This window comes from Bufo bufo, chromosome 5 (genome assembly GCF_905171765.1).
Source record: "Bufo bufo chromosome 5, aBufBuf1.1, whole genome shotgun sequence".
In the NCBI taxonomy this organism is placed as follows: Eukaryota; Metazoa; Chordata; class Amphibia; order Anura; family Bufonidae; genus Bufo; species Bufo bufo.
This window is the reverse complement of record NC_053393.1, coordinates 406,018,542-406,044,093: the sequence shown is the minus strand read 5'-3', so window position 1 is coordinate 406,044,093 and position 25,552 is coordinate 406,018,542. Positions and strand designations below refer to the sequence as shown.

The window sequence follows — 25,552 nt, the reverse complement described above, 5'->3', positions numbered from 1 at the left end:
CTTGGTCGCCATATTTCCCTTTGTGGAGAAACAGAGTGCTTCCGGAGCTGTTCTCATTACTGGAGTTTGAATTTTGGCCTCAGAGGGGGGTGCGCTACCTTACCCAACTATATGATAAGGGCCTATTTAAAACCTTTAATAGTTTGAAACAGGAGTTTAATTTGCCCCAGCGTTGTTTGTATAGATATCTTCAACTCAGGCATGCTTGTCAGGCTCAGTTTGGTAGAGAACCTTTAAAGCTGGAGTGTGGTACAGTTGAGGCAGCGATTAGGAGGGTTCCGTTGGTCAAACCAGTGTCGACCCTGTATGCGTCGTTGATGGCGTTGCAGGACTCCCCCCTAGACAGGGCATTTGTTAGGTGGAAAAGGGACATTGAAGGTTTGGAAGATGTTCATGTTAAAGAATCTAGCTGTACATGGAGATCTACAGTGGTAAGTGCTAGGGATCAGTTGATTCAAGTTAAATGGCTTCATAGGATTTATTATACTCCTGTGAGACTATTTAAAATGGGTAAATTGCCGAACCCTCATTGTACAAGATGTGGACATGAAAACGGTTGTCTTATACACATGGTTTGGCAGTGTCCGATTATTCATGGCTTCTGGGAAGAGATCCATAAATATTTTAATGACAAACTAGGCTTTTCTAACGTCTGTACTGAACTCACTAGTCTGTTGGGAGTAGCCAACGAGATTGTTCCCACCAAATTTGGCAGGAAGCTGTATAGAATACTCTTATATTATGCTAGGAAAACTATCCTTCTCAACTGGAAACCTCCTAAGAATCCTACTGTGCAACAATGGGTACATCTAGTTAATGCTGATCTTGAATTATACAAGTTTGTGTATGAGAGAAGAGGGACCCCTGATCGCTTCATGAAGATATGGGACCCCTGGATCGGAGCCCAGACTCTAGTACCATAGATGACTGAAAGACTGTTCTGACCAATGAAGGCGTGTGTGAATGTGTGTGTGTGTGCAGTACTTTTAATCTTCCTTAGGATTGATATGTTGGGTACTGTTCATCCTGAAAGTGATATCTTTTTCTTCTGTCCCAAACTTGGGTCATGAGGAACTGTTATGATTGATCCCATGTATTTGATTTGTACTGGACTCAATTGATGATTGTCTGTATTTGATGTGTTTGTTATGCTTTTTGTTAAATTAATAAATAAAAAGATACTATTAACAAAAAAATATGGAAAAAATTGTTGAACTAGGGCCGGATGTGTTTTTTTTCTCTCTCTTTTTCCAAAGGAAGGGGGGGGGGGGTACTTGGGGCAAAATGTTATTATATTATTGATTTCTGTAATATGGATCTTTGGATTTTTCTGATTTTGTACATGTTTCTTATATAACAGAAATAAAAAAGATTAAAAAAAGAAAAGAAAAAAAAAGAAATGGCTTCTTGTTCTGCGGAAGAGGGAAAAAAGTTATTTTTTTTCATCCAATGATTTAGACATTCTCATTTCTGCTGTCCGTCAGACAATGGAAGTTGAGGAAGTCACCCAACCTTGTTCTATACAGGACGAGATGTTTGGCGGACTAAAAGCAAAAAAGAAAACACTTTCCAGTAAATTAAAATCTAAAATTACTCATATTGGAGGAATGGGCGGAGTTTAAGAATCGTCTAGCCTTTAATGCAGAAGATACAAAATTGTGGGTGGATACCCCGCAAATTGATATACCAATTGAGAAAGTAATTAAAAAAACCTCCTTGAGGATTCCTCGCAACTTAGGGACGCTATGGATAGAAAAGAAGATGGTCTTTTAAAAAATCCTGGGAGGTATCTTCTGCATTGATCAAAAACAATTTTTCCGCTACGTCAGTGTCTCGATCGTTATTTTTATGGCTCTCCCAACTAGATAACAATCTAAAGATGAAAACCTCCAGTGAAAAAATTCTGGAGTCCATTCCACTCTTAAAAATGGCAACTGCGTTTGTCTCTGATGCTTCAGCGGAATCTATTCCGCTGAAGCTGTGCCTCCAGACGTGCGTTGTGGCTGAAACCTTGGTCCTGGGACATTCCGTCAAAAAATAAACTTTGTACTATCCAATTTTCTGGTACTTATGTTTTTGGCCCTGTTCTAGATTCTATTCTGGAAAAGGCTATAGACAAAAAGAAAGGGTTTTCAGAGGACAAAAATAAAAAGTCCCAGTCCATTCGGAAGCCAGGACCCCGATATACGTCTCAGTCCTACAGAGGCAAGGGTAAATCAGGAAGGAGAAGTTACCCAATGGGAGGTAAGGGTAGAGGGTTCCTCCTTAAGGACCAGCGCCGTACATGTACGGAGCTGTGATCGGGCGGGTGCAGGAGCTGCGCCTGCCCGATCCGTGGCACGCTGGCACGTGCGTGGCACGTGCGATGTGTGGAGGGAGGGAAAGAGGAGCCAACTGGTCCCCGTGCTGATGTGACGGCATCGTGGCTGCCTTCCGGGAGAGCCTGTGAGATCCAGCCCCTTGGATCTCACAGGAAAGCAGGCTGTAAGTGTATTACAGTCTGTAATACACTTACAGCCAATGCATCACAATACAGAAGTATTGTGAGGCATTGTAAAAGGGATCAGACCCCCAAAAGTTGAAGTCCCAGAATGGGACAAAAAATAAAGTGTAACAAAATTTTAAAAAAATAAAGTTTTACAAAAAATTAAAAGTTTCAAGTAAAAAAAAAAGCATCCTTTTCCCAAAATAAAGTAGAGAAAATAGGGAAAAAAAATAAAAGTAGACATATTAGGTATCGCCGCGTCCGTATCGACTGGCTCTAAAAATATCACATGAACTGACCCCTCAAATGAACACCGTAACTGTGCTAAAAAAAAACCAACTTTTTTTTTGTCACCTTACATCACTAAAAGTGCAACACCAAGCGATCAAAAAGGCGTAGTGCCCCCCAAAATAGTACCAATCTGTCACCTCGTGCCGCAAAAAATATACTCTACCTAAGACAATCGCCCAAAACATTAAAAATTATGGCTCTCAGAATATGGAGACACTAAAACATGATTATTATTTTTTGTTTCAAAAATGATATTATTGTGTAAAACTTAAATAAATAAAAAAAGTATACATTAGGTATCACCACGTCCATAATTACCAGCTCTATAAAAATATCACATGACCTAACCCCTCAGGTGAACACCGTAAAAAATAAAAATATAAAAACGGTGTCAAAAGCCATTTTTTGTGACCTTACATCGCAAAAAGTGTAATAGCAAGCAATCAAAAAGTCATATGCATCCCAAAATAGTACCAATCTTACCGTCACTTCATCCCGCAAAAAGTGAGCCCCTACATAAGAGAATCGCCCAAAAAATAAAAAAAACTATGGCTCTCAGAATATGGAGACACTAAAACATCTTTTTTTTGTTTAAAAAATGCTGTTATTGTGTAAAACTTAAGTAAATAAAAAATGTATACATATTAGGAATCACTGCGTCCGAAAGAACCTGCTGTATAAAAATATCACATGACCTAACCCCTCAGATGAACACTGTAAAAAAAATAAAGTTTCAAAAAGCCATTTTTTGTCACTTTACATCACAAAAAGTGTAATACCAAGCTATCAAAAAGTCTTACGCACCCCAAAATAGTACCAATCAAACCGTCATCTCATGCCAAAATAAACTAGTGCCTACATAAGACAGTCGCCCAAAAAAAAAATATATATATACTGCTTTCAGAATGTGGAGACACAATTATTTTTTTTTTCAAAAATGCTTTATTATGTAAAATTGAAACAAACAACCCAAAAAAGTTGTCATATTTTGTATTGTCACGTCCGTAGCAGCCTGCTCTATAAAAATACCACATGATCTAACCTTGTCAGATGAACGTTGTAAATAACAAAAAATAAAAACTGTGCAAAAACAGCTATTGTTTGTTATCTTGCCTCACAAAAGTGCCACCGTATCCTATAGTTTCCAAAATGGGGTCACATTTTTGGAGTCTCTACTCTAGGGGTGCATCAGAGGGGCTTCAAATGGGACATGGTGTCAAAAAAACAGTCCAGCAAAATTTGCCTTCCAAAAACCATATGGCGTTCCTTTCCTTCTGCGCCGTGCCGTGTGCCCATACAGCAGTTTACCACCACATATGGGGTGTTTCTGTAAACTACAGAATCAGGGCAATACATTGAGTTTTGTTTGGCTGTTAACCCTTGCTTTGTTACTGGAAAAAATGGATTAAAATGGAAAATCTGCCAAAAAAGTGAAATTCTGAAATTTCATTTCCATTTTCCATTCTTATGGAACACCTAAAGGGTTAACAAGGGTTGTAAAATCAGTTTTGAATGCCTTGAGGGGTGTAGTTTCTAAAACGGGGTCATTTTGGGGTGGTTTCCATTATGTAAGCCTCACAAAGTGACTTCAGACCTGAAAAGTAGGTTTTGGAAATTTTCTTAAAAATTTTAGGATTTGCTGGGGAATATAAAGTAATACCTATTTTTGGAGGTATTACTATCTATGATAAAAGTAGAAAAATTGAAATTTGGAAATTTTGCTATTTTTTTTAATTTTTGGGGGTAAATTTGGTAATTTTTCATAAATAAATAAAAATTTACTCAATTTTACCACTGTCATGAAGTACAATATCTGATGAGAAAACATTATTAGAATGGCCTGGATAAGAAAAAGCGTGTGCCTATCCTCCTCAAGAGGTAGCGACCTGGTGTTCCCCTCGGAAAAGTCTATCCCCACCATCAGGGGTACTGTGAAGATCCAGGTGTTCACTTAGACAACACGCTTAGAGGAGGTAGTACACATGGCACAGTGGCTTCACACCCGCTGATTCGTGACAGAAGGATACAGAATTTAATTTTTATATCCTGCCCAAGGAAATTTGTTGTGACACATTTCGCTCAACCAGAACGGAATTCTGCAATAATGTCAGATTTGGAAAAACTATTGCGTCTGCAAGCCATCAAGCCAGTACCTCCAGAAGAAATCGGTCTGGGACATTACTCAAGAGTTTTTTTAGTAAAAAAGTCAAATAGGACATATCGATCCATTCTAAACCTAAAAATACTGATTCAGTGGGTGAAATATCGACGATTCAAAATGGAATCAATAAATCCGCAATTCAGTTAATTTGTCCAGGAGCGGTAATGTGCACAGTGGACTTAAAAGATGGTTGTCCTGGTTGAGAAAAGAAGAGGGTATAATAATTATACCTTATCTGGACGACTTCCTATTGACAGCTCCATCTGCCACCATTCTAATTAAACAGCTGGAATTCCCCTTGTCAAGTCTTTCCCGCTTGTAATGGATCATATACCTAGAAAAATCTAACCTTATTCCAGAAACAAGGAAGATTTTCTTAGGCACCCTATTGGACTCGGAAAAACAACGTTCATTTCTGCCGATAGAGAAACCGGCAAAGATGCACCAGATTTCCTTATTCCAAAGGAAAGAAGTCTGGTCTATAAGAACAGCCATCAATATCCTAGGGTTAATGACGTCTTGCATAGCTACAGTCCTGGACTTTGCAGAAAACAGTTCTTACTTGTTGGAACCCAGATCTAAATTCTTTGGATCAGATGCTAAGACGGAGTCTTTCATGGTGGATAAATCCAGAGAACTTATCATTGGGATTTCCATGGACTTTAGAACCTCAGATTCTAGTAACAACAGATGCAGGACTTATACTTTCAGGATCCCTGGGGTCACAATCTCTACCACAGGTCCTCAAACTTCAGGGAGTTGAGAGCAGTCTTGGATACTTTCCTAAAAGCGGAAAATCTTCTAAAGGGCCTACATGTACGGGTTCTCTCAGACAACATTGCAACAGTATCATTCCTGAAACATCAAGGGGGACGACGACAAGATTTCCACCCCTTCAGCATTTATCAGATCGGATATTCAGCTGGACAGAGAAAAATGTACTGTCAGTCTCGACAATCCACCTGAAAGGAGAGAAAAATGTGACCGCAGATTTCTCAAGCAGACATTCCATACGTTCAGGGGAGTGGTGTCTCAAAAAAGATGTATTTCATCTACTTTGCAAGAAATGGGGGACTCCTCATTTGGACCTCTTTGCCACAAGAAAAAATACCCTTCTTCCGTTTTTCTCTCACTGAATCCATGGGACAGACCAGTGGCAGTAGGTGCTTTGTCTCAGAGTTGGGATATGGATCTGGCCTATGCCTTCCCGCCTTTTCCTCTAATTGGGCCAATCCTGAAAAATCTGAGGTCAAAATGTGTAACTCTGGTCCTAATAGCTCCATATTGGCCAAAACAAAGCTGGTTTCCAATTCTAAAGAACTTGGCATTGGAGGAACCCTTCTTTCTTCCCCCAGAAGAAGACATATTGTCTCAGCGGCCTCTTTGGCATCCACAAGTGCACAGGTTGAAGCTGGCAGCATGGATTCTGAAGAGCAGATACTACGAGCCAGGGGCCTGTCAGAAAGAGTTATAACAACCATACTACAAAGTCACAAGAAGGTTACTTCTGCCACCTACAGTAACATTTGGAAGAAATTCAGTTTCTGGTCTGTTTCTCTTCAAAAAGAGTTAGTTTCCCCTTCTATTCAGGACATTCTAGAATTTCTGCAGGAAGGTTTTGACATGGGTCTGAGGCCCAGTACTATAAAAGTTCAGAATTCGCCTTTAAGTTGGTTTCTTGACTTCCGTCTAGCAGAGCACAATTGGATGAAAACATTTTCTCGTGCCATCTCCAGGATACGGCTTTTGATAAGAAAGTCAGTTCCTCCTTGGGACTTGTCACTAGTATTGGAGCACCTATGTAATCCTCCTTATGAACCTTTAGAAAACTGTGAAATAAAAATGCTCTCTTTCAAAACAGTATTTCTAGTGGCCATAACATCGGCAAGGAGAGTAGGAGAGATACAGGCTCTCTCTTCAAGAGAACCATATATGAGGATTCTGGATGACAGAGTAATCTTAAAATTGGACCCAGCTTTTATGTCAAAAGTCGTCTCATCTTTTCATCGTAACCAGAAAAGAGTTCTACCCTCTTTTTGTACAGATCTGAAGAATACGAAAGAACAATGTTTTCATACTCTAGATGTTCGTCGTTCAGTAATACAATATTTAGAAGTCACTCGCCCCTTCAGGAAAGATTCAGCTTTATTTGTGCAATTCAGGAAAATCTATTGCAAGATGGATTAAATCAACAATCCAGCAAGCTTATACTTCCCAGAACAAAGACTGCCCATTCAAAGTCACAGTCCATTCTACTCGAGCAGTGGCCGCTTCTTGGGCAGAAAGAGCTAATGCCTCTGTGGAACAAATCTGCAGGACAGCTACCTGGTCTAGTTTTCAAACCTTCTGCAAACATTGCAGACTAGACCTATCTGCTAATAGAGACTTAGCCATTGGACGTAAAGTCCTACAGGCTGTGGTTCCTCCCTAAAGTAGTATTATCTGGTATTGCTCCATGTGTGCTGTCATGGAGGACGTCCTGGAAAGTAGAATTTAGACTTACCGGTAGTTCGTTTTCCAGGAGTCCGACATGCCAGCATCCTACTTATCCCTCTCTATAGATATATGGTTTATTTCTCGAGAATATATATATATATATATATATATATATATATATATATATGAAAAAGTCCAGCGGGAGCACCATCCAGAGTGTGGGTGCAAAGTCCAACGAAGGGTAGCGGCAATACCCAATGTTATAAAAGGCAAAAAAGTGGGACTGCACTCCTGAGTAGTAGTGAAATCAAATACTTTTATTCACCCATGATCTGGCAAACTTGCGACGTTTCGGCTCACAAGAGCCTTCCTCAAGCTTGAGGAAGGCTCTTGTGAGCCGAAACATCGCAAGTTTGCCAGATCATGGGTGAATAAAAGTATTTGATTTCACTACTACTCAGGAGTGCAGTCCCACTTTTTCGCCTTTTTTATAATATATATATATATTTATTTATTTTTTGCTGCTTGACCGGTGTGATGATTTAAAAACACTGGTGTTGGAGGGGAGGCTTTTAACCTCTCTGTGCTTCCTGTCCCTTTAGAGGTATATAAGGACATCCTCCATGTGTGCTGTCATGTCGGACTCCTGGAAAACTATTTACTGGTAAGTCTATATTCTACTTTCTTTTGTTGATCTGAGGCTTCGTTCTTGGGCTATGATGCTTTTTCTTTATGTACAAATTGAGCCTTTGGTGCAGTAAGGGTGTCACCATTGCTCTTGTTGCACCCAAGCTGCACTTCTTTCTGTTCCCAGGCCATTCTCTCACTGCTTAGGCAGTGGAAAAGCAGCCAGAGAGGGGCTGGCCACAGAAAGGAGTGTAGCTTGGTTGCAACAAGAGCAATGGTGACGCCCTCATAGCACCAAAGACAATTTAACCCTAATTTGCATATTAAGAAAAAGTATAATAACTCGGGAACAGATCTTCAGATCAAGAAAAGAAAAACACCATTTTAATCAGGTTAAACACAGCAGACACATGTGTCTATGCCAACAGTTTGATAGGGTGTTGCTGATGAGATTCCCTTTTTAAGCGTATTCCGTGTGCTGTCTTCCACTGGAGTACTGTTTAACATGAAATATGCATGATCCAGAAAGTAATAATTATATACATAAAAAATTTGAAAACTGAATGTACAGTGCTCTGATAAATATACAATAGATTGATTCTGTAGTTCATACCTGGAACATATCTTGTGTCCAGACAAAAGATTCAAAAAGCTTCATGCTCTAACACCGTCCAATCACAGCTTCATCAGTATGATCTCTCGAGAAATATGTTGGCGCTCAGAATGATGAAGAGGACTCCACCTCAGTAGAAGACTTGTGGGAGCCACCCCTTTTGGCAAACCACTGATAATTTACATATACGGCACCAGAAGTACCTAGGACAATATCTTGGCGTATCTTATGAACTGGAGGGCAAAGGGTGCCCAGACAAATAAAATAGACACCAAAGGAAACAGAAAAACAGCCACTAATTCAGGCAAGGAACTAGCGTTGAATATTTAACCCCTTCAGGACACAGCCATTTTTCAACTTGCTGATAGAGCCTATTTTTGCAAATCAGATATGTGTCACTTTATGTGGTAATAGCTTTGGAATGGGTTTACTTATCCAAGCAATTCTGAGATAGTTTTTTCGTGACAAATTGTACTTTATGGTAAAGGTAAATTTAAGTCGATATGTTTTACATTTATAAAAAAAATTGAAAATTAACGGAAATTTTTTAAAAAAATTGATATTTTTTTAAAATTTGAATTTCTCTGCTTTTAAGACGGATTGTGATACCTCAAAAAATACTTAAAAATTAACATTTACCATATGTATACTTTATGTTGGCATCATTTTGTAAAATGTCATTTAATTTTTTTAGGAAGTTAGAAGGCTTCGAATTTTAGAAGTAATTTTTCAAATTTGTAAGAAAATAATGTAGATCATGTAACATTTTGATAAAGCTGGTCATTAAGGACATGCCGATACCTAATATGTGTATTCGTATTTATTTTTTTATATTTATTTTTATTGATGAGGGGAAAGGGTGATTTTTTTTTTTGCTTGAAACTTTTAATTTTGTATTATTAAAATCCACTTTTTGAACTTTTTTTTTTGTGAGTCTGATCCCCTCTACAATGCATTACAATACAGGAGACTGGGTGTCGTAGGCTTCTAAAGCTGGCAGGCTCTGATGCCTGTGGAAGGCATTGGGCTGCCATTCCAGCCATTGGGTCCCCATCACTTCCCGCTGCCCTGTACATGTATGGCAGATGTCGGGCAGGAGTTAAAGAGGACCTGTGACATGTATGTTTTAGTAACTACTGTACTTGCATTCCCTATGTAACAATTCTGGAGCATCTATTCTTATGGCATTCCTGTATTATTTCTACTAGATCTACTGCTAATTGCTAGCAGTCTGCAGTAAGGGTACAGAGGGGTGGTAACCTGTTCGGGGTATGTACCTGCGCAGTTTGAAAATGGCAGCACTGATTGGATACAGTGAGTTTGTGCAGGTACACCCCCCTCTACTGGCTACCACCCCCCTGTACCCTTGCTGCAGACGGCTAGCAATTCATTCATAACTTCTAGCAGAAATAATAAAGGAATGGAACAACATAGAGTCATAAGAATAAATGCCTCATGTTGCGGAGCTTCACGGTATACCCTTAATATCTTCACTTAAATCCCCTTGTAGCTGAAGAAGCAGGTCAATATCCAAGAGACAATTTCCCCAGTGACTGGACGACACACAGTTTGGGAGTCAACTGACTTTACTAGGCATGCGCACCTGGTTTCAAACTGCCAACAGCCTCATTTACATACAATACATAGATGACTATGGTACAAGGAAAAGTGGGGTCAGACAATAGCAAGGGCTGAGACAACACCCTGCTGGGGAAACAATGGGACAGGAAAAGGGGGGAGGTGAAGAGGTACAGACAAGAAAGACATTCTGTAAGTGGCTAGGTTTGCCACAATGCTCCCCCAGAACCAAGCCGGCATACACAGTCTGATCCCAACGGATCGGCTTGGGGATGTCCGGAGGAGCGCTCACAGATCACTTTTCAAGTTCAGTTTGTCTGGATAACCCGTCGGCGTTGCCATTTTGCTTCCCAGGGCGGTAGTGGATGGTAAAGTCAAAAGGCTGCAGCGCCAAACTCCAGCGCAGCAGCCGGGCATTGTCTCCTGACACCCTGTTCAGCCACACCAACGGGTTGTGATCTGTGAGTAAGGAAAAGGGGTGTCCATACAAATAGGGCTGCAGCTTTTTAAGGGCCCACACCACGGCCAGGCATTCTTTTTCTATGGCGGCGTAGCTTACTTCCCGGGGTAAAAGTTTTCTGCTTAAGTAAGCCACTGGATGCTCGCCGCCATCTTCTCCGACTTGGCTCAGTACTGCCCCCAATCCAAACATAGAAGTGTCTGTGTGGACGAGAAAGCGTTTAGTTGGATCAGGGGCGGCAAGTACAGGGGAATTCACAAGAGCCGTTTTTAGTTGCTGGAATGCCTGCTCACACTCTGGGGTCCAGACTACTATCTTAGGGAGATTCTTGCGGGTCAAATCGGTGAGGGGTTTGGCCAGGGTACTGTAGTTGGGTACAAATTTACGGTAGTATCCTGCGGTACCTAGGAATGCCAGTACTTGAGTTTTGGTACGAGGGGTTGGCCATTTGTCTACAGCCTCTACCTTAGCCGGTTCGGGTTTTTGTTGGCCGCTCCCTACCCGGTGTCCTAGGTATTGGACTTCTGCCAGCCCTATATGGCACTTACTGGGTTTCAGAGTTAATCCTGCCTCCCTTACGGTCTAGTACGGCTCCTATGTGGGTCAGGTGTTCAGTCCAGGAGTGGCTGAAGATCGCTATATCATCTAGATAGGCGCAAGCGTACTCCTGGAACCCATCCAATAGCCGATCCACCATCCTCTGAAAAGTAGCCGGAGCTTTTTTCATCCCGAATGGCATGACCTTAAACTGGTACAGGCCAAACGGGGTGACAAACGCCGACTTAGGGATGGCGTCTTCGGCTAGGGGAATCTGCCAATACCCCTTACAAAGATCTATTGTGGTGAGGTATTGGCCCCTGGCCATTTTGTCCAGGAGCTCGTCTATCCGGGGCATAGGGTAGGCATCGGATACGGTCTTATCATTAAGCCTCCGGTAGTCTACGCAGAAGCGGGTAGTCCCATCCCGCTTCGGCACCAGAACTACTGGGGAAGCCCAAGGGCTTTCAGAGTGCTCTATGACTCCTAGTTGTAGCATTTCTTCTATTTCCTTGTGCATATTATCCTTTACGGATTCAGGTATGCGGTAAGGAGGTTGGCGGATAGGGGTCTGCCCTGGTGTTTCTACTTTGTGGGTGGCTAACGGGGTGTACCCGGGGAGATTAGAAAAAGTGGTTCCCTTTTCCCTTATTAGACTATGAGCCTGCGCCCTTTCCTGGGGACTCAGCCGTTCACCTAACTGAACCTCTTCCAGGTCCTCTTTTTGGCCCTCTTTCTCTAGGAGGTCTGGGAGAGGTAAATTGTCAAAGTCCTCTGCGGCAGAGGCACAAATAGCGGTCACCTCTTCTATGCGCTCGTAGTAGGGCTTCAGCATGTTCACATGGAGCATGCGTCTGCCCCCTGCTCCAGCGCACGGGCCGATCACATAGGTAGTATCGCAGATTTGCTCCACCACCTTGTATGGGCCCTGCCAGGAGGCCTGCAGCTTGTCATTAGGGACTGGCCGTAGGATTAACACCTTCTGCCCGACCTGAAAGCTGCGGTCTCTGGCCCCCTTATCGTACCATCTGCGCTGTCGTTGTTGGGCCGCTTGGAGGTTAGTACGTACCGTCTGGGTCAGAGCCTCCAAGCGTTCCCTAAACTCCAGCACGTATGGGACAATAGGGGTACCATTCGTAGTCATCCCTCCCTCCCAGTGTTCTCTGATAAGGTCTAAGGGACCCCTCACTCTCCTCCCGAACAATAATTCAAAAGGGGAGAATCCCGTGGATTCTTGGGGTACTTCCCTATATGCAAAGAGCAAGTGGGGCAAAAACCGTTCCCAGTCTTTTTGAGTGTCTATGAACGTGCGGATCATCTGTTTAAGTGTTCCGTTAAACCGTTCACAGAGCCCGTTGGACTGGGGGTGGTAGGCGGAGTTTAAGATCGGTTTCACCCCACACACTTTCCAGAGTTGGTGGGTGACCTCTGCAGTGAACTGGGTGCCCCTATCCGAAATAATCTCCTGGGGAAATCCCATACGGGAGAATATTTGCATAAGGGCATCGGCTATAGTCTCTGCATGTACATTGGTCAACGCCACTGCCTCTGGGTATCTAGTGGCGTAGTCCACTACGGTCAAGATGTATTTCTTGCCGGAGGGACTGGGTTTCGCTAGGGGTCCTATTATGTCTACAGCTACTCGACTGAAGGGTTCTTCAATTATGGGCAGGGATCTGAGTTTGGCTTTATAGCGATCCCCTCTCTTCCCTACCCTCTGGCAGGTATCGCACGTTTGACAGTATTGTCTAATATCCTTTGAGATACCTGGCCAGAAGAAGTTCTGCGTCAGCCGATGTTTCGTTCGGCTGATTCCTAAATGCCCTGATAATGGTATATCGTGCGCGATGCGCAGCAACTCTTGTCTATACTTTCGGGGTACCACTAACTGCTTAGTGGGCACGGGTATGGACCCTGCTACTACCTTCTCTGCATAGCGGTATATGAGACCTTTTTCCCAAGCATATCTCTCTCCCTCCAACCCTCCTTGGTCCTTATTTATCCTATCTTTATATACCTGCAGGGAGGGATCTAGGGCCACCTCACTGCCAAATTCCAGGGGGCATCCCAGGGTAGAATAGGAGGGGTGTGTGGCATATTGTTTACCTGAGCCTCAGAGTGATCGGATGGAGCCGTGGTGCGTGCTTGCTGCCGGGTAACAACCGGGTAGGCCTCTTGGATAGTTGGTTGAGGGACAAAAGCAGAGGTGAGCTCCCCCAAGTCGTTGCCCAAAATAACATCAGCGGGCAAATCCTGCATAATTCCCACCTCCACGTTTCCATGCCCTGCCCCCCAATTCAAATGCACCTTGGCAGTGGGAACTTTGTAAATTGCTCCCCCTGCCACCCGTACAGCTACACAGTCTCCGGTGAGGGTGTGCTTAGGCACCAAATGATTTCGGACCAGGGTTAACGTGGCCCCAGAGTCATGTAATCCTTGTATACTCTTCCCCTCCATGTGTACCACCTGGCGGTGCCCTTGGCGGTTGTCTGAGGCGGCTTGTATGGGGTTTACCTCGTGTAGGATCCCCAGAGGCTCTTCTATTGAGGTGACTGTGGATGTTGGGAGCACAAATTCTCTTTGGCAGCAGTGTACTGCAGCCCGATTGGGGGGAGGAGGACCCTGGTGGTTCCAGTTCTGGCGAGGTCGGTTACGTGGGCAGTCTCTCTGGATGTGCCCCTGTTGGTTGCAGGTGTGGCAGCGGATCGGTGGTCGGGTATTGTACCTAGGAGGGTACGGGTTGTGGCTCGCGGCTGGTCGTGGATGAGCCAAGGTAGTCACTGCTGGCAGAGGGGTGGTAGATCCATACGTGGTCCGGTGTGGTGTGCGTTGATCTCGCCTGGTGTCTTGGAACTCATCAGCTAGCTTGGCTGCCTCTGGTAGGGTATGGGGTTTGCGATCTCGTACCCAATTTTGAAGTTCTGTGGTTAGTCCATTAAAAAAACTGCTCCATTACTTTTAACTGGAACATCTCTTCCATAGTGGTGACCCGTGCCGCTTCCATCCACCCCTTGGCGGCTCGCTGTAGTCGGTGTGCCCATTCAGTGTGTGAGTCTTTTGTTTGTTTCTTGATGTTCCGGAATTTGAGTCGGTATGCCTCAGAGGTAATGGCATACCGTGCTAGGATGGCTTGTTTGACTTTGGGATAATTCCTGATGTCTTCATCTGGGACAGTTCGGTATGCCTCTGCGGCGCGGCCTGACAATCTACCTGCCAGCAGGGGTACTTGGTCGGCTGGGCTGATGTCGTGTAGCTGGCACAACCTTTCGAAATCCTGTAGGTATTCATCAATATCACTTTCTCCTTCTGTGTAAGTTTTAAAAGCTTGGTAGGGAATCTTAGTTTTTCCCTGGGTAGTGCTGGTGGGTGCTGGGGCTCTTTCCCCAACTCGCTGAATAGCGTTTTGCTTAGCTACAATGTACTCGTGTACATCTGCTATCAGTCTTTCTAGTGTCTCCACGGAGGGGGTGTTTGGGTAAAAAGCTAACCTGCTATTGTTGTAAATTCCATTGGCTCTGTCTCCTGTGGAGTTGCCGCAGTGGTCGCTCTGTCCCCCTCCATGAGTTCGGCCACAAGAGTAGCTTTGGTTTTGTTGCTGGCTATTCTTCCCCTTGCTTCCAATAATTCCTTTAACGTAGTTCGTTTCAATGTTGCATAATTCGTCTCCATTCACCGTTCGTTCGAATGACTGCACATATTCTCGAACTCCGGTATATCCGAATGGCTGTTTTAACAAACTGCTGCTTTGCTGTGCTGCAAGGCTTGTATCCCGCCGCTTGCCACCAATTGTTGCGGAGCTTCACGGTATACCCTTAATATCTTCACTTAAATCCCCTTGTAGCTGAAGAAGCAGGTCAATATCCAAGAGACAATTTCCCCAGTGACTGGGCGACACACAGTTTGGGAGTCAACTGACTTTACTAGGCATGCGCACCTGGTTTCAAACTGCCAACAGCCTCATTTACATACAATACATAGATGACTATGGTACAAGGAAAAGGGGGGTCAGACAATAGCAAGGGCTGAGACAACACCCTGCTGGGGAAACAATGGGACAGGAAAAGGGGGGAGGTGAAGAGGTACAGACAAGAAAGACATTCTGTAAGTGGCTAGGTTTGCCACACCTCAGAATTGTTATTTCATGGGGAATGCATGTAGTTACTAAAATAGACATGTCAGGAGTGGTGACAGGATCTCTTTAAACGGATGACAGGTCCTTTTTAAGGTCCTGTTCACATCATGGCTGATATTATGTTTGATCTCATATACCACACCTTTGGCCAGTGATAGTCTATGAGCATGTTGACATATGTCAGCAAATGCTGCAGACATGTATGTGAAATATAGATCCGGATTGTGATGTGTTCACTGCTTAACATCAAAAATAACAAGCAGTATATAAGAATTCTTTTAGGGTACATTCACACAATTTTGTGTATTCGCTCATCTCTACAACCAACCTATATATAGGTGAAGGCACTATAGCAGGTTGCCACAATGTAATGTTAAGGGTGCATTCAAACGACCATATGTTTTTTGTGGTCCGCAAAACACGCATGACGTCTGTGTGACGTCCGTGTTGCATCCGTTTTTTATGTGGACCCATTCCTACGGCCAAGAATTGGACATGTTCTATCTTTAGCGGAATGGACATCCGGATGCAGAAAGTACACAGATGTCTTCCAGACGTCACAGAGATGTCAACTGTATTTTGCGGATCCGTGTTTTGTGGACCACAAAATACATAGTCGTGTGAATGCACCCTTAACGTTACATTGTGGCAACCTGCTATAGTGCCACCTAATATTATCTACTTTATATTGGTTGGCTGTAGAGATAAGAGAATCAATTTGTCTCATTAGCCAGACTTCTTCAGCTGTGGTAGGGCTGTCCACCTACCGTATGATTGACAGGGCCGGACAACTGGCCGACCCTGTCATTTTCTTGCCTGCGCTGCTGCTGAAGCTTAAATTTGGGCTCGGGAACAGCTACTGCGCATGCGCTGCTACCCAGAAGTGTAGCAGCACATGCACAGTAGCTGCTTCTGCAACCGAATATGAGCTTTGGCAGTGGCACAGGCAGAAGATTGGCAGGGTCACCCAGGATGTCCGTCCTTGTCAATCATACGGTAGGTGGTCACTTCTTCACCTGGGGAGACAGCCCCACCACAGCTGAAAAAGTCTGGCTAATGAGACAAATCTACTCATTAGAATCAATTCACCCATCTCTAGTTGTTTTTATATAGAAGAAACATTGGATATAGACATTAGATTTCTGTTAGTAAATGAGGGACCAAGTTGCAGCTTTTATTTCTCATTTTATTTTGTAAGTTTATTTTGTATTAAGGTATTAATACAGTTCCTTATATCTTAGGGGAGATAAGAAACAGAAAATATGACTGGACAAAATATAAAAAGGACACCAGGTTTGGAATTGAGACACCTCACTTTAATGATGGCCGAAATGTTGCCCGAAGCTTAAGGTGGCTTCAGGAAATGAAAAAGTAGGTTCTTCAGCACTGGGCTGTATGTATTGTTGGTCTTTATTTTGTTATAGCTGCCGTAAGTAACCCTTATTTATTAAGATATCCTGAAGCAATCTTAGTACAAGATGTACCTTGTATGACATTACCCTTCAAGGGTTCACAATATAAACATTTTCTATGAAAACCATTGCCCTTTTATTCTTTTCATGAACTCAATAAGCAGATATATTAGAAAATAATGACCTGAAAACGTCTGTGTTTTAGGAATGAAGCGGCTAACATAGTTTCAAAAAGAGTCGATGATTTCCAGGAACGTTCACAGTATCAACTTGGGATGGTTCTGGACCCGTAAGTACCACCAACTCTCCGAATTATCCTACAAATGCTAATATCAAGCGTTAGGGTCCATTCACACGTCCGTGTGGGTTTTGCAGTGCGTACCGCACATCGCCGGCACTTAATAGAAAATGCCTAATCTTGTCCGCAATTGCGGACAAGAATAGGACATGTTCTATTTTTTTCGGGAACGGAATTTCAGACCCAGAAGGGCAGATCCGCAATTCCGGATCCGGGCAGCACATCGTGCTGCCTCATAGAAATGAATGGGTCCGCAATTCTGCGGAACGAAATTGCGGACGTGTGAATGGACCCTAACTCTTTCTGTTCTCAAATTTTTATTTCATTGGTCTGAAACAGAATGTTTCCTATGTGTATGTACGGTGACTATATGGCACATACTAATACAGTCTTTGTTGCCATTCTGTGCTGTTTACTATGCTTCATTATCCATGTCCTTATGGGGCAAATCTTCTGTGCTGGCCGCTGATGGAGGGTCATGTGACTAGACATATCACTTAGCCTCTTCCATCCTAACACACTCCCAACGGTCAAGTGCTGATGGCAGGTGGAAGACTGAATGACATGTCTGAGTGACATACAGTCAGGTCCATAAATATTGGGACATCGACACAATTCTAACATTTTTGGCTCTATACACCACCACAATGGATTTGAAATGAAACAAACAAGATGTGCTTTACCTGCAGACTGTCAGCTTTAATTTGAGGGTATTTACATCCAAATCAGGTGAACGGTGTAGGAATTACAACAGTTTGCATATGTGCCTCCCACTTTTTAAGGGACCAAAAGTAATGGGACCGAATAATAATCATAAATCAAACTTTCACTTTTTAATACTTGGTTGCAAATCCTTTGCAGTCAATTACAGCCTGAAGTCTGGAACGCATAGACATCACCAGACGCTGGGTTTCATCCCTGGTGATGCTCTGCCAGGCCTCTACTGCAACTGTCTTCAGTTCCTGCTTGTTCTTGGGGCATTTTCCCTTTAGTTTTGTCTTCAGCAAGTGAAATGCAGGCTCAATCGGATACAGGTCATGTGATTGACTTGGCCATTGCATAACATTCCACTTCTTTCCCTTAAAAAACTCTTTGGTTGCTTTTGCAGTATGCTTTGGGTCATTGTCCATCTGCACTGTGAAGCTCCGTCCAATGAGTTCTGAAGCATTTGGCTGAATATGAGCAGATAATATTGCCTGAAACACTTCAGAATTCATCCTGCTGCTTTTGTCAGCAGTCACATCATCAATAAATAAAAGAGAACCAGTTCCATTGGCAGCCATACATGCCCACGCCATGACACTACCACCACCATGCTTCACTGATGAGGTGGTATGCTTAGGATCATGAGCAGTTCCTTTCCTTCTCCATACTCTTCTCTTTCCATTACTTTGGTCCAAGTTGATCTTGGTCTCATCTGTCCATATGATGTTGTTCCAGAACTGTGAAGTCTTTTTTAGATGTCGTTTGGCAAACTCTAATCTGGCCTTCCTGTTTTTGAGGCTCACCAATGGTTTCCATCTTGTGGTGAAACCTCTGTATTCACTCTGGTGAAGTCTTCTCTTGATTGTTGACTTTGACACACATAGACCTACCTCCTGGAGAGTGTTTTTGATCTGGCCAACTGTTGTGAAGGGTGTTTTCTTCACCAGTGAAAGAATTCTTCGGTCATCCACCACAGTTGTTTTCCGTGGTCTTCCGGGTCTTTTGGTGTTGCTGAGCTCACCGATGCGTTCCTTCTTTTTAATAATGTTCCAAACAGTTGTTTTGGCCGCACCTAATGTTTTTGCTATCTCTCTGAAGGGTTTGTTGTGTTTTTTCAGCCTAATGATGGCTTGCTTCACTGATAGTGACAGCCCTTTGGATCTCATCTTGAGAGTTGACAGCAACAGATTCCAAATGCAAATAGCACACTTGAAATGAACTCTAGACCTTTCATCTGCTCATTGTAATTGGGATAATGAGGGAATAACACACACCTGGCCATGGAACAGCCGAGAAGCCAATTGTCCCATTACTTTTGGTGCCTTAACAAGTGGGAGGCACATATGCAAACTGTTGTAATTCCTACACCGTTCACCTGATTTGGATGTAAATACCCTCAAATTAAAGCTGACAGTCTGCAGTTAAAGCACATCTTGTTAGTTTCCTTTCAAATCCATTGCGGTGGTGTATAGAGCCAAAAATGTTAGAATTGTGTTGATGTCCCAATATTTATGGACCTGACTGTATCTGGGCATATGACTCTCCATCAGCAGTCATGTTTAGCAAAAAGACTTGCTTTACAAAGGGACATGGCTTACGAAGTAGAGAAAATGGCGCCCAACATCAACTAAGCCTTTATTAGTAAGTGCCATAGTTATAAACCTGTGCTGATATATGCGTTATACACTTATTTTTATTGATATATTTTAGGATTGCATCTCTTAGAAAACCTTCAGTTTACCAACAATTGGGGTTAAAGAGGACCTCCCCTTCTGAATCATCTGTCCTTATGACTTTTTGTTGTGACATTCCTTTATTCTTCCTCCTAGAAGTTTTGAATGAATTGCTAGCTGTTTGCAATGAAGGCCCAGATGGGTGTTACCAGTTGGGGGGGGGGGGGGGGGGAGGGGTGTTCCTGCATAGTCTGACAATCGTAGCACTGATTGGATAATGTGAGACTGTGCAGGGACACCCCCCTCCAACTGGTAACAACCATCTGGGCCGTCATTGCAAACTTCTTGTAATTTATTTATAACTTCTATCAGGAGAAATAAAAGAATGGCACATCATAGTCTTTGTTTTGTTTTTTCTTTGTAATTTTTAGTGCTTCTTTACTGCCTTTCTGTTTTAGGAATTTAAATGCTTTCGTCATATCACCACATAGTGAACGCAATAAACAAAACCCCAAAAAAATATGGTGGAATGGTGATTTTTATTTTTTTGTCTTTGTCTCGTAATAATAAAAAAATTTACTATGCAAATTTCACACTGGCCACTAGGTCTTATATATGTCAAGTCATCCTGTTCTTTGAGAGCTGCCCCATGGGCCATAGACACAATGGAGGGGACCTCATTGACTTCTATGGTAGATTTTTCTAGGCATAATTGGTGACTTGAAAGGGTTGTCCAGCCGTTAATATTGATGACCTTCCGTCAGGATAGGTCACCAATATCTGATCGGCAGGTGGTCCAACACCCAGAACTCCTGCTGATCAACTTTGAGACGAGGAGGCGGCGCTCCATGCGAGCACCTAGTCTTCTCACTACTCTTAATCTCATGTGGAGCGGTGGTGTAGTGTAATTCACTTGAATGGAGCAAGTACTTATATTACACTTCACTTCCTAGATGAAGTACAGTGTAATAAAGAGGAAACGGCGGTCGCATGGAGCACTGCCTCCTCTTCAAATAGCTGATCGGCGAGGGTGTCTGGTGTCGGATTCCCACCGATCAGATATTGATGACCTATGCTGACGATAGGTCATCTATATGAATGGCTGGATAACCCCTTTGAGTTGGTAAGCTGTGATATCGCCTATTGAGAATGGTGGATCCTGTGTTATCTATACAGAGTTGATAGCTGTCAATGTAATTCTGCCTGCCTGTGATTATACTAAAAAGTTACCTGAACAGAACAGGAAATCTCAATATATTATTAGGCTTAACCTCTTCAGGACCCTGCCATTTTTCACCTTAAGGACCAGGCCATTTTATGCAAATCTGACGTGTCACTTTACGTGGTGATAACTTTAAAACACTTTTACTTATCCAAGCCATTCTGAGATTGTTTTCTCGTCACATATTGTATTTCATGACAGTGTTAAACTTGAGTCAAAATATTTCATTTTTATTTATTAAAAAAATACCAAATTTAACAAGAATTTTGAAAAATTTTCAAAATTTCTATTTCTCTGCTAATAAAAAAGATAGTGATACCTCCAAAAATAGTTATTACTTTACATTTCCCATATGTCTACTTCATGTTTGGATCATTTTGTAAATGAAATTTTCTTTTTTTGGGACGTTAGAAGGCTTAGAAGTTTAGAAGCAAATCTTGAATTTTTTCAGAAAATTTCCAAAACCCACTTTTTAAGGACCAGTTCAGGTCTGAAGTCACTTTGTGAGGCTTACATAATAGAAACCACCCATAAATGGCCCCATTTTAGAAACTACACTCCTCAAGGTATTCAAAACTGATATTACAAACTTTGGTAACCCTTTAGGTGTTCCACAAAAATTTAAGGAAAATGTAGATGAAATTTTAGAATTTAACTTTTTGGGCAGATTTTCCATTTTAATCCATTTTTTTCCAGTAACAAAGCAAGGGTTAACAGCCAAACAAAGCTCTATTTGTTGCCCTGATTCTGTAGTTTACAGAAACACCCCATATGTTGTCGTAAACTGCTGTACGGGCACATGGCAGGGCGCAGAAGGAAAGGAATGCCATATGGTTTTTGGAGGGCAGATTTCACTAGGATAATTTTAAGTTGCCATGTCCCATTTGATGCATCCCTAGAGTAGAAACTTAAAACAAATGACCCCATTTTGGAAACTACAGAATATGGTGGCAGTTTTGTTGGTACTATTTTAGGGTACATATTATTTTTGGTTGCTCTATATTACACTTTTTGTGAGGCAAGGTAACAAAAAATAGCTGTTTTGGCACAGTTTTTATTTTTTGTTATTTACAATCTTCATCTGACAGGTTAGATCATGTGATATTTTTATAGAGCAGGTTGTTACAGACGCGACAATACCAAATATTTTTTGGGTAGTTTGTTAGTTTTACATAATAAAGCATTTTTGAAAAAACTTATGTTTTAGTGTCTCCATATTCTGAAAGCCATAGTTTTTTTTTAATTTTTTGGGCGGCTGTCTTATGTAGCGGCTAGATTGGTACTATTTTAGGGTGCATATGACTTTTTAATCGCTTGGTATTACACTTTTTGTCATGTAAGGTGACAAAAAATGGCTTTTTTTGACACTTTCTTTTTTTCTTTTTTACGGTGTTCTTTTGAGGGTTTAGGTCATGTGATATTTTTATACAGCAGGTTCTTATGGACGTGGAAATACCTAATATGTATAATTTTTTTTATTCATTTAAGTTTTACACAATAACAGCATTTTTGAAACAAAAAAAATCATGTTTTAGTGTCTCCATATTCTGAGAACCATATTTTTTTTCTTTTTTTGCGCGCGATTGTCCTAGGTAGGGTTGCATTTTTTGTGGGATGAGATGATGGTTTGATTGGTACGATTTTGGGGTGCGTATAACTTTTTGATCGCCTGGTATTACACTTTTTTTGATGTAATGGATTTTCTGACATTGGATGTAATGGATGTAATGGACTTTCATGTGCTTTTTTTATAGAGCAGGTCCTTACGGACGTGGCAATAGCTAATATGTATACTTTTTTTATTTATTTATTAAAGTTTTACACAATATCATTTTTGAAACAAAAAAAAAATCATGTTTTAGTGTCTCCATAGTCTGAGAGCCATAGTTTTTTTTATTTTTTGGGCGATTGTCTTATGTAGAGGCTCATTTAGGTAGTGCATCATTTTTGCGGGATGAGATGATGGTTTGATCGGCAGTATTTTGGGGTGCATATGACTTTTTGATCACTTGCTATTACACTTTTTGTAATGTAAGGTGACCAAAAATGGCTTTTTTGGCCGTTTTTATTTAATCTTTTTTACAGTGTTCACCTGAGAGGTTATCTCATGTGGTATTTTTATAGAGCAGATTGTTACGGATGCGGCGATACCTAATATGTCAATTTTTTTTATTTTATTTTACATTTAACACAATAAAAGCATTTTTGAAACCAAAAAAAAAATCATGTTTTAGTGTCTCCATAGTCTGAGAACCATAGTTTTTTTTATTTTCTGGGCGATTGTCTTATGTAGAGGCTCTTTTTTGCGGGATGAGGTGACAGTTAGATTGGTACTATTTTGGGGGGCATACACCTTTTTGATCGCTTGGTGTTGCACTTTTAGTGATGTAAAAAAAAATTTAGCACAGTTTTTATATATATTTTTTTTTTTATAGAGCCGATTGATACGGATGCGGGGATACCTAATATGTCTACTTTTCTTTTTTTCCCTATTTAAAAAAAATAATTACTTTATTTTGGGAAAATTACTTTTTTTCGTTTTTTTTTTTTCCATGAAACTTTTAATTGTTTTGTAAATATTTATTTTTCTACTTCTTTTTTTATTTAATTTTTTGTCCCACTCTGGGACTTCAACTTTTGGGGGTCTGATCCCCTTTACAATGCATCACAATACACTTATAGCCTGCTTCCTGTGAGATCTAGGGGGCTGGATCTCACAGGCTGTCACGAAAGGCAGCCACGATGCCTAAGGAAGGCATGGGGCTGCCTTCCCTGCCATCTGGTCCCTGTCACAGCAGCGTGGGGACCCAATGGCCACCCCGCACTCGGCAGGATCCTGCACTTGCCACGGTCAACGCTTACATCGGTAGTGCGAGGGTTAATGCGCCGGCATCGTTGTTTTCACGGATGCCGGCGCATACAGCAGGGGTCCGGCTATCAGTGACTGCTGGACCCCTGCCGCTGATCTGGCGGGCGCAGCTCTTCCACCCGCCCGATCAGCCTGCCGTACATGTACGGCATTGGTCCTTAAGTCACATTCACCAGCGCCGTACATGTACAGAAGTAGACAGAAGTTTGCTGATGATTGAACACCAGTTGAACAAACAAACATCTGGTGAACGATCTGTTCAAAAACGCGGCCATACACATTTTAGTCCATATTAGCCATTACAGTTATCCAAATTGGCCATACATGTTCAATGAAGCTAAGCCATGGACAAAAAATATTTCTGTGAATGTTCTTTCAAAGAAAGATCTTTCGTTCATGAATGATCTATCTTTAAATGAAAGGTGTTTCGTCCAACTATTCAAAATATTAAAATCTGAAACAAGCCCAACTTTTTTTCAAACGATAATGGTCTATTATTGGTCGGCTAAAATGATCGTTTGTTAAATTTTAACCAATGAACATTCATTTTGCTGAAATCATTCTTTTTCTACTTTAGACTTGACTAGACTAGATTTGTAAAAACAGCGCAATTTCCTTTCGGTGAGACAATGTAAGAAAACATGGCATCCCTAAGGCCCCATTCACGCGGCCGTAGTTTTGTTTCGCAGTCCATTGCCTATTTTATGTGGATTGCGTGTGGACCCATTCATTTAAATGGGGCCACAAAACCAGCACATCGTGAGCTGTCCACATCCATACGTCCGTTTCGCGGCCCCACAATTTTTTTTTATATGTCTTATTCTTGTCCGTTTGTGAACAAGAATAGGCATTGTTACAATGGGTCTGCAAAAAAAAATAAACAGATGCAACACGGACGTCACATGTACAGCATCTGTATTTTTTGTGGTGTTGTGTGAACGCACCCTAATGCTCAGGATGCAGATGCTTCTAGAAGTATTTTAGTTTCTGAACCCGTTGTCACATGTATTGCCTCTTTTTCTAGGAGGGTAGAAGGAAAGGAAAAGGTGCTGCGCAGAATGTTGGCGTATATCATAAATGCGCTGTAATTTGAATCTGTGCCTATTGTACGTATACAGTTGTTATATAAAATATTTTCTAGTTATAATTGTGTAATATAATTATCAGATTTGTCATTTGTGCACTTTTTTGTGTATTCATTGTCTCTCTTTTAGCTCTTATAGTAGACATTTTAAAACAGTTGTTTATACTGTACTCTTTTTCACCAATGAATTTCCGTTACATATCTTCAGTAGAAATTGCAGATCACCCCTGTGACTCCAGCAACTGCTAATGGGATAAGTGTTGTGCGAGTTCTGTGTCTGAAAAGAAATGTATGGACCGTAAAGATAGGAAAAGACTACTTTGAATCTTTAATGTTATTTCCATCACTTGATTTTTGTGATTTTTCAGACATTGAAAAACGACACATATACCTATGCTATGCCCACTCATAAACATTGTTTTCAGTAACATTTATCAATAATTATCATATATTTTATGCTAAATGTAAAGTGAAGAGAAACTAATTTAATAATAGATAAAAACATTTTTCAATTGTATAAGTTGAATTTTCATAAAGGGGTATTCTTACACATTTATACCTATATACCATATAGATATATCCATGGGATGGGGCAAAAATGTCCACCCCTACAGATTTTTGCGCCCTGGAAATAAATAATGAAGTTCCCATTGAATGTCTGCAAGCAAAGTCTTGAAAGCCGCATGATATTATTACCGGGACAATTTAAAATATCTACAACATCAGAAATGTCTGCTATAAAAAGGAAATCATTTTATATTCTTCACAGGATCGCAGACAGTTTGAAAGTTCCTGCTGATCATACTTTTGGGATTCTGCTTCGACCTGAAAAATATGGTAAGATTTCTTTTTGGTAGTGAAAATCTAATTTTACATTTCTCATCTCTTTTAGACATGCTTCGCTAATTTTATTTCCGTGGAGTGAGAAAACTACAAAGCCTGAGTACTTTGTATGTGATATAAATTAGG

The 25,552-nt window shown here is 41.5% G+C and overlaps 1 protein-coding gene across 2 annotated transcripts in view; it reads left to right on the top strand.

The window, feature by feature from the left end:
* Window positions 1-25,552, top strand: part of EFHB (EF-hand domain family member B) — an 89,607-nt gene that overhangs the window by 40,720 nt on the left and 23,335 nt on the right. For both annotated transcript variants that reach the window (XM_040432998.1, XM_040432999.1), the window contains 3 exons: window positions 16,562-16,691; window positions 16,938-17,021; window positions 25,353-25,420. In XM_040432998.1, the coding sequence (XP_040288932.1) occupies window positions 16,562-16,691; window positions 16,938-17,021; window positions 25,353-25,420 (282 nt within the window). The remainder of the gene's footprint in view (window positions 1-16,561; window positions 16,692-16,937; window positions 17,022-25,352; window positions 25,421-25,552) is intronic.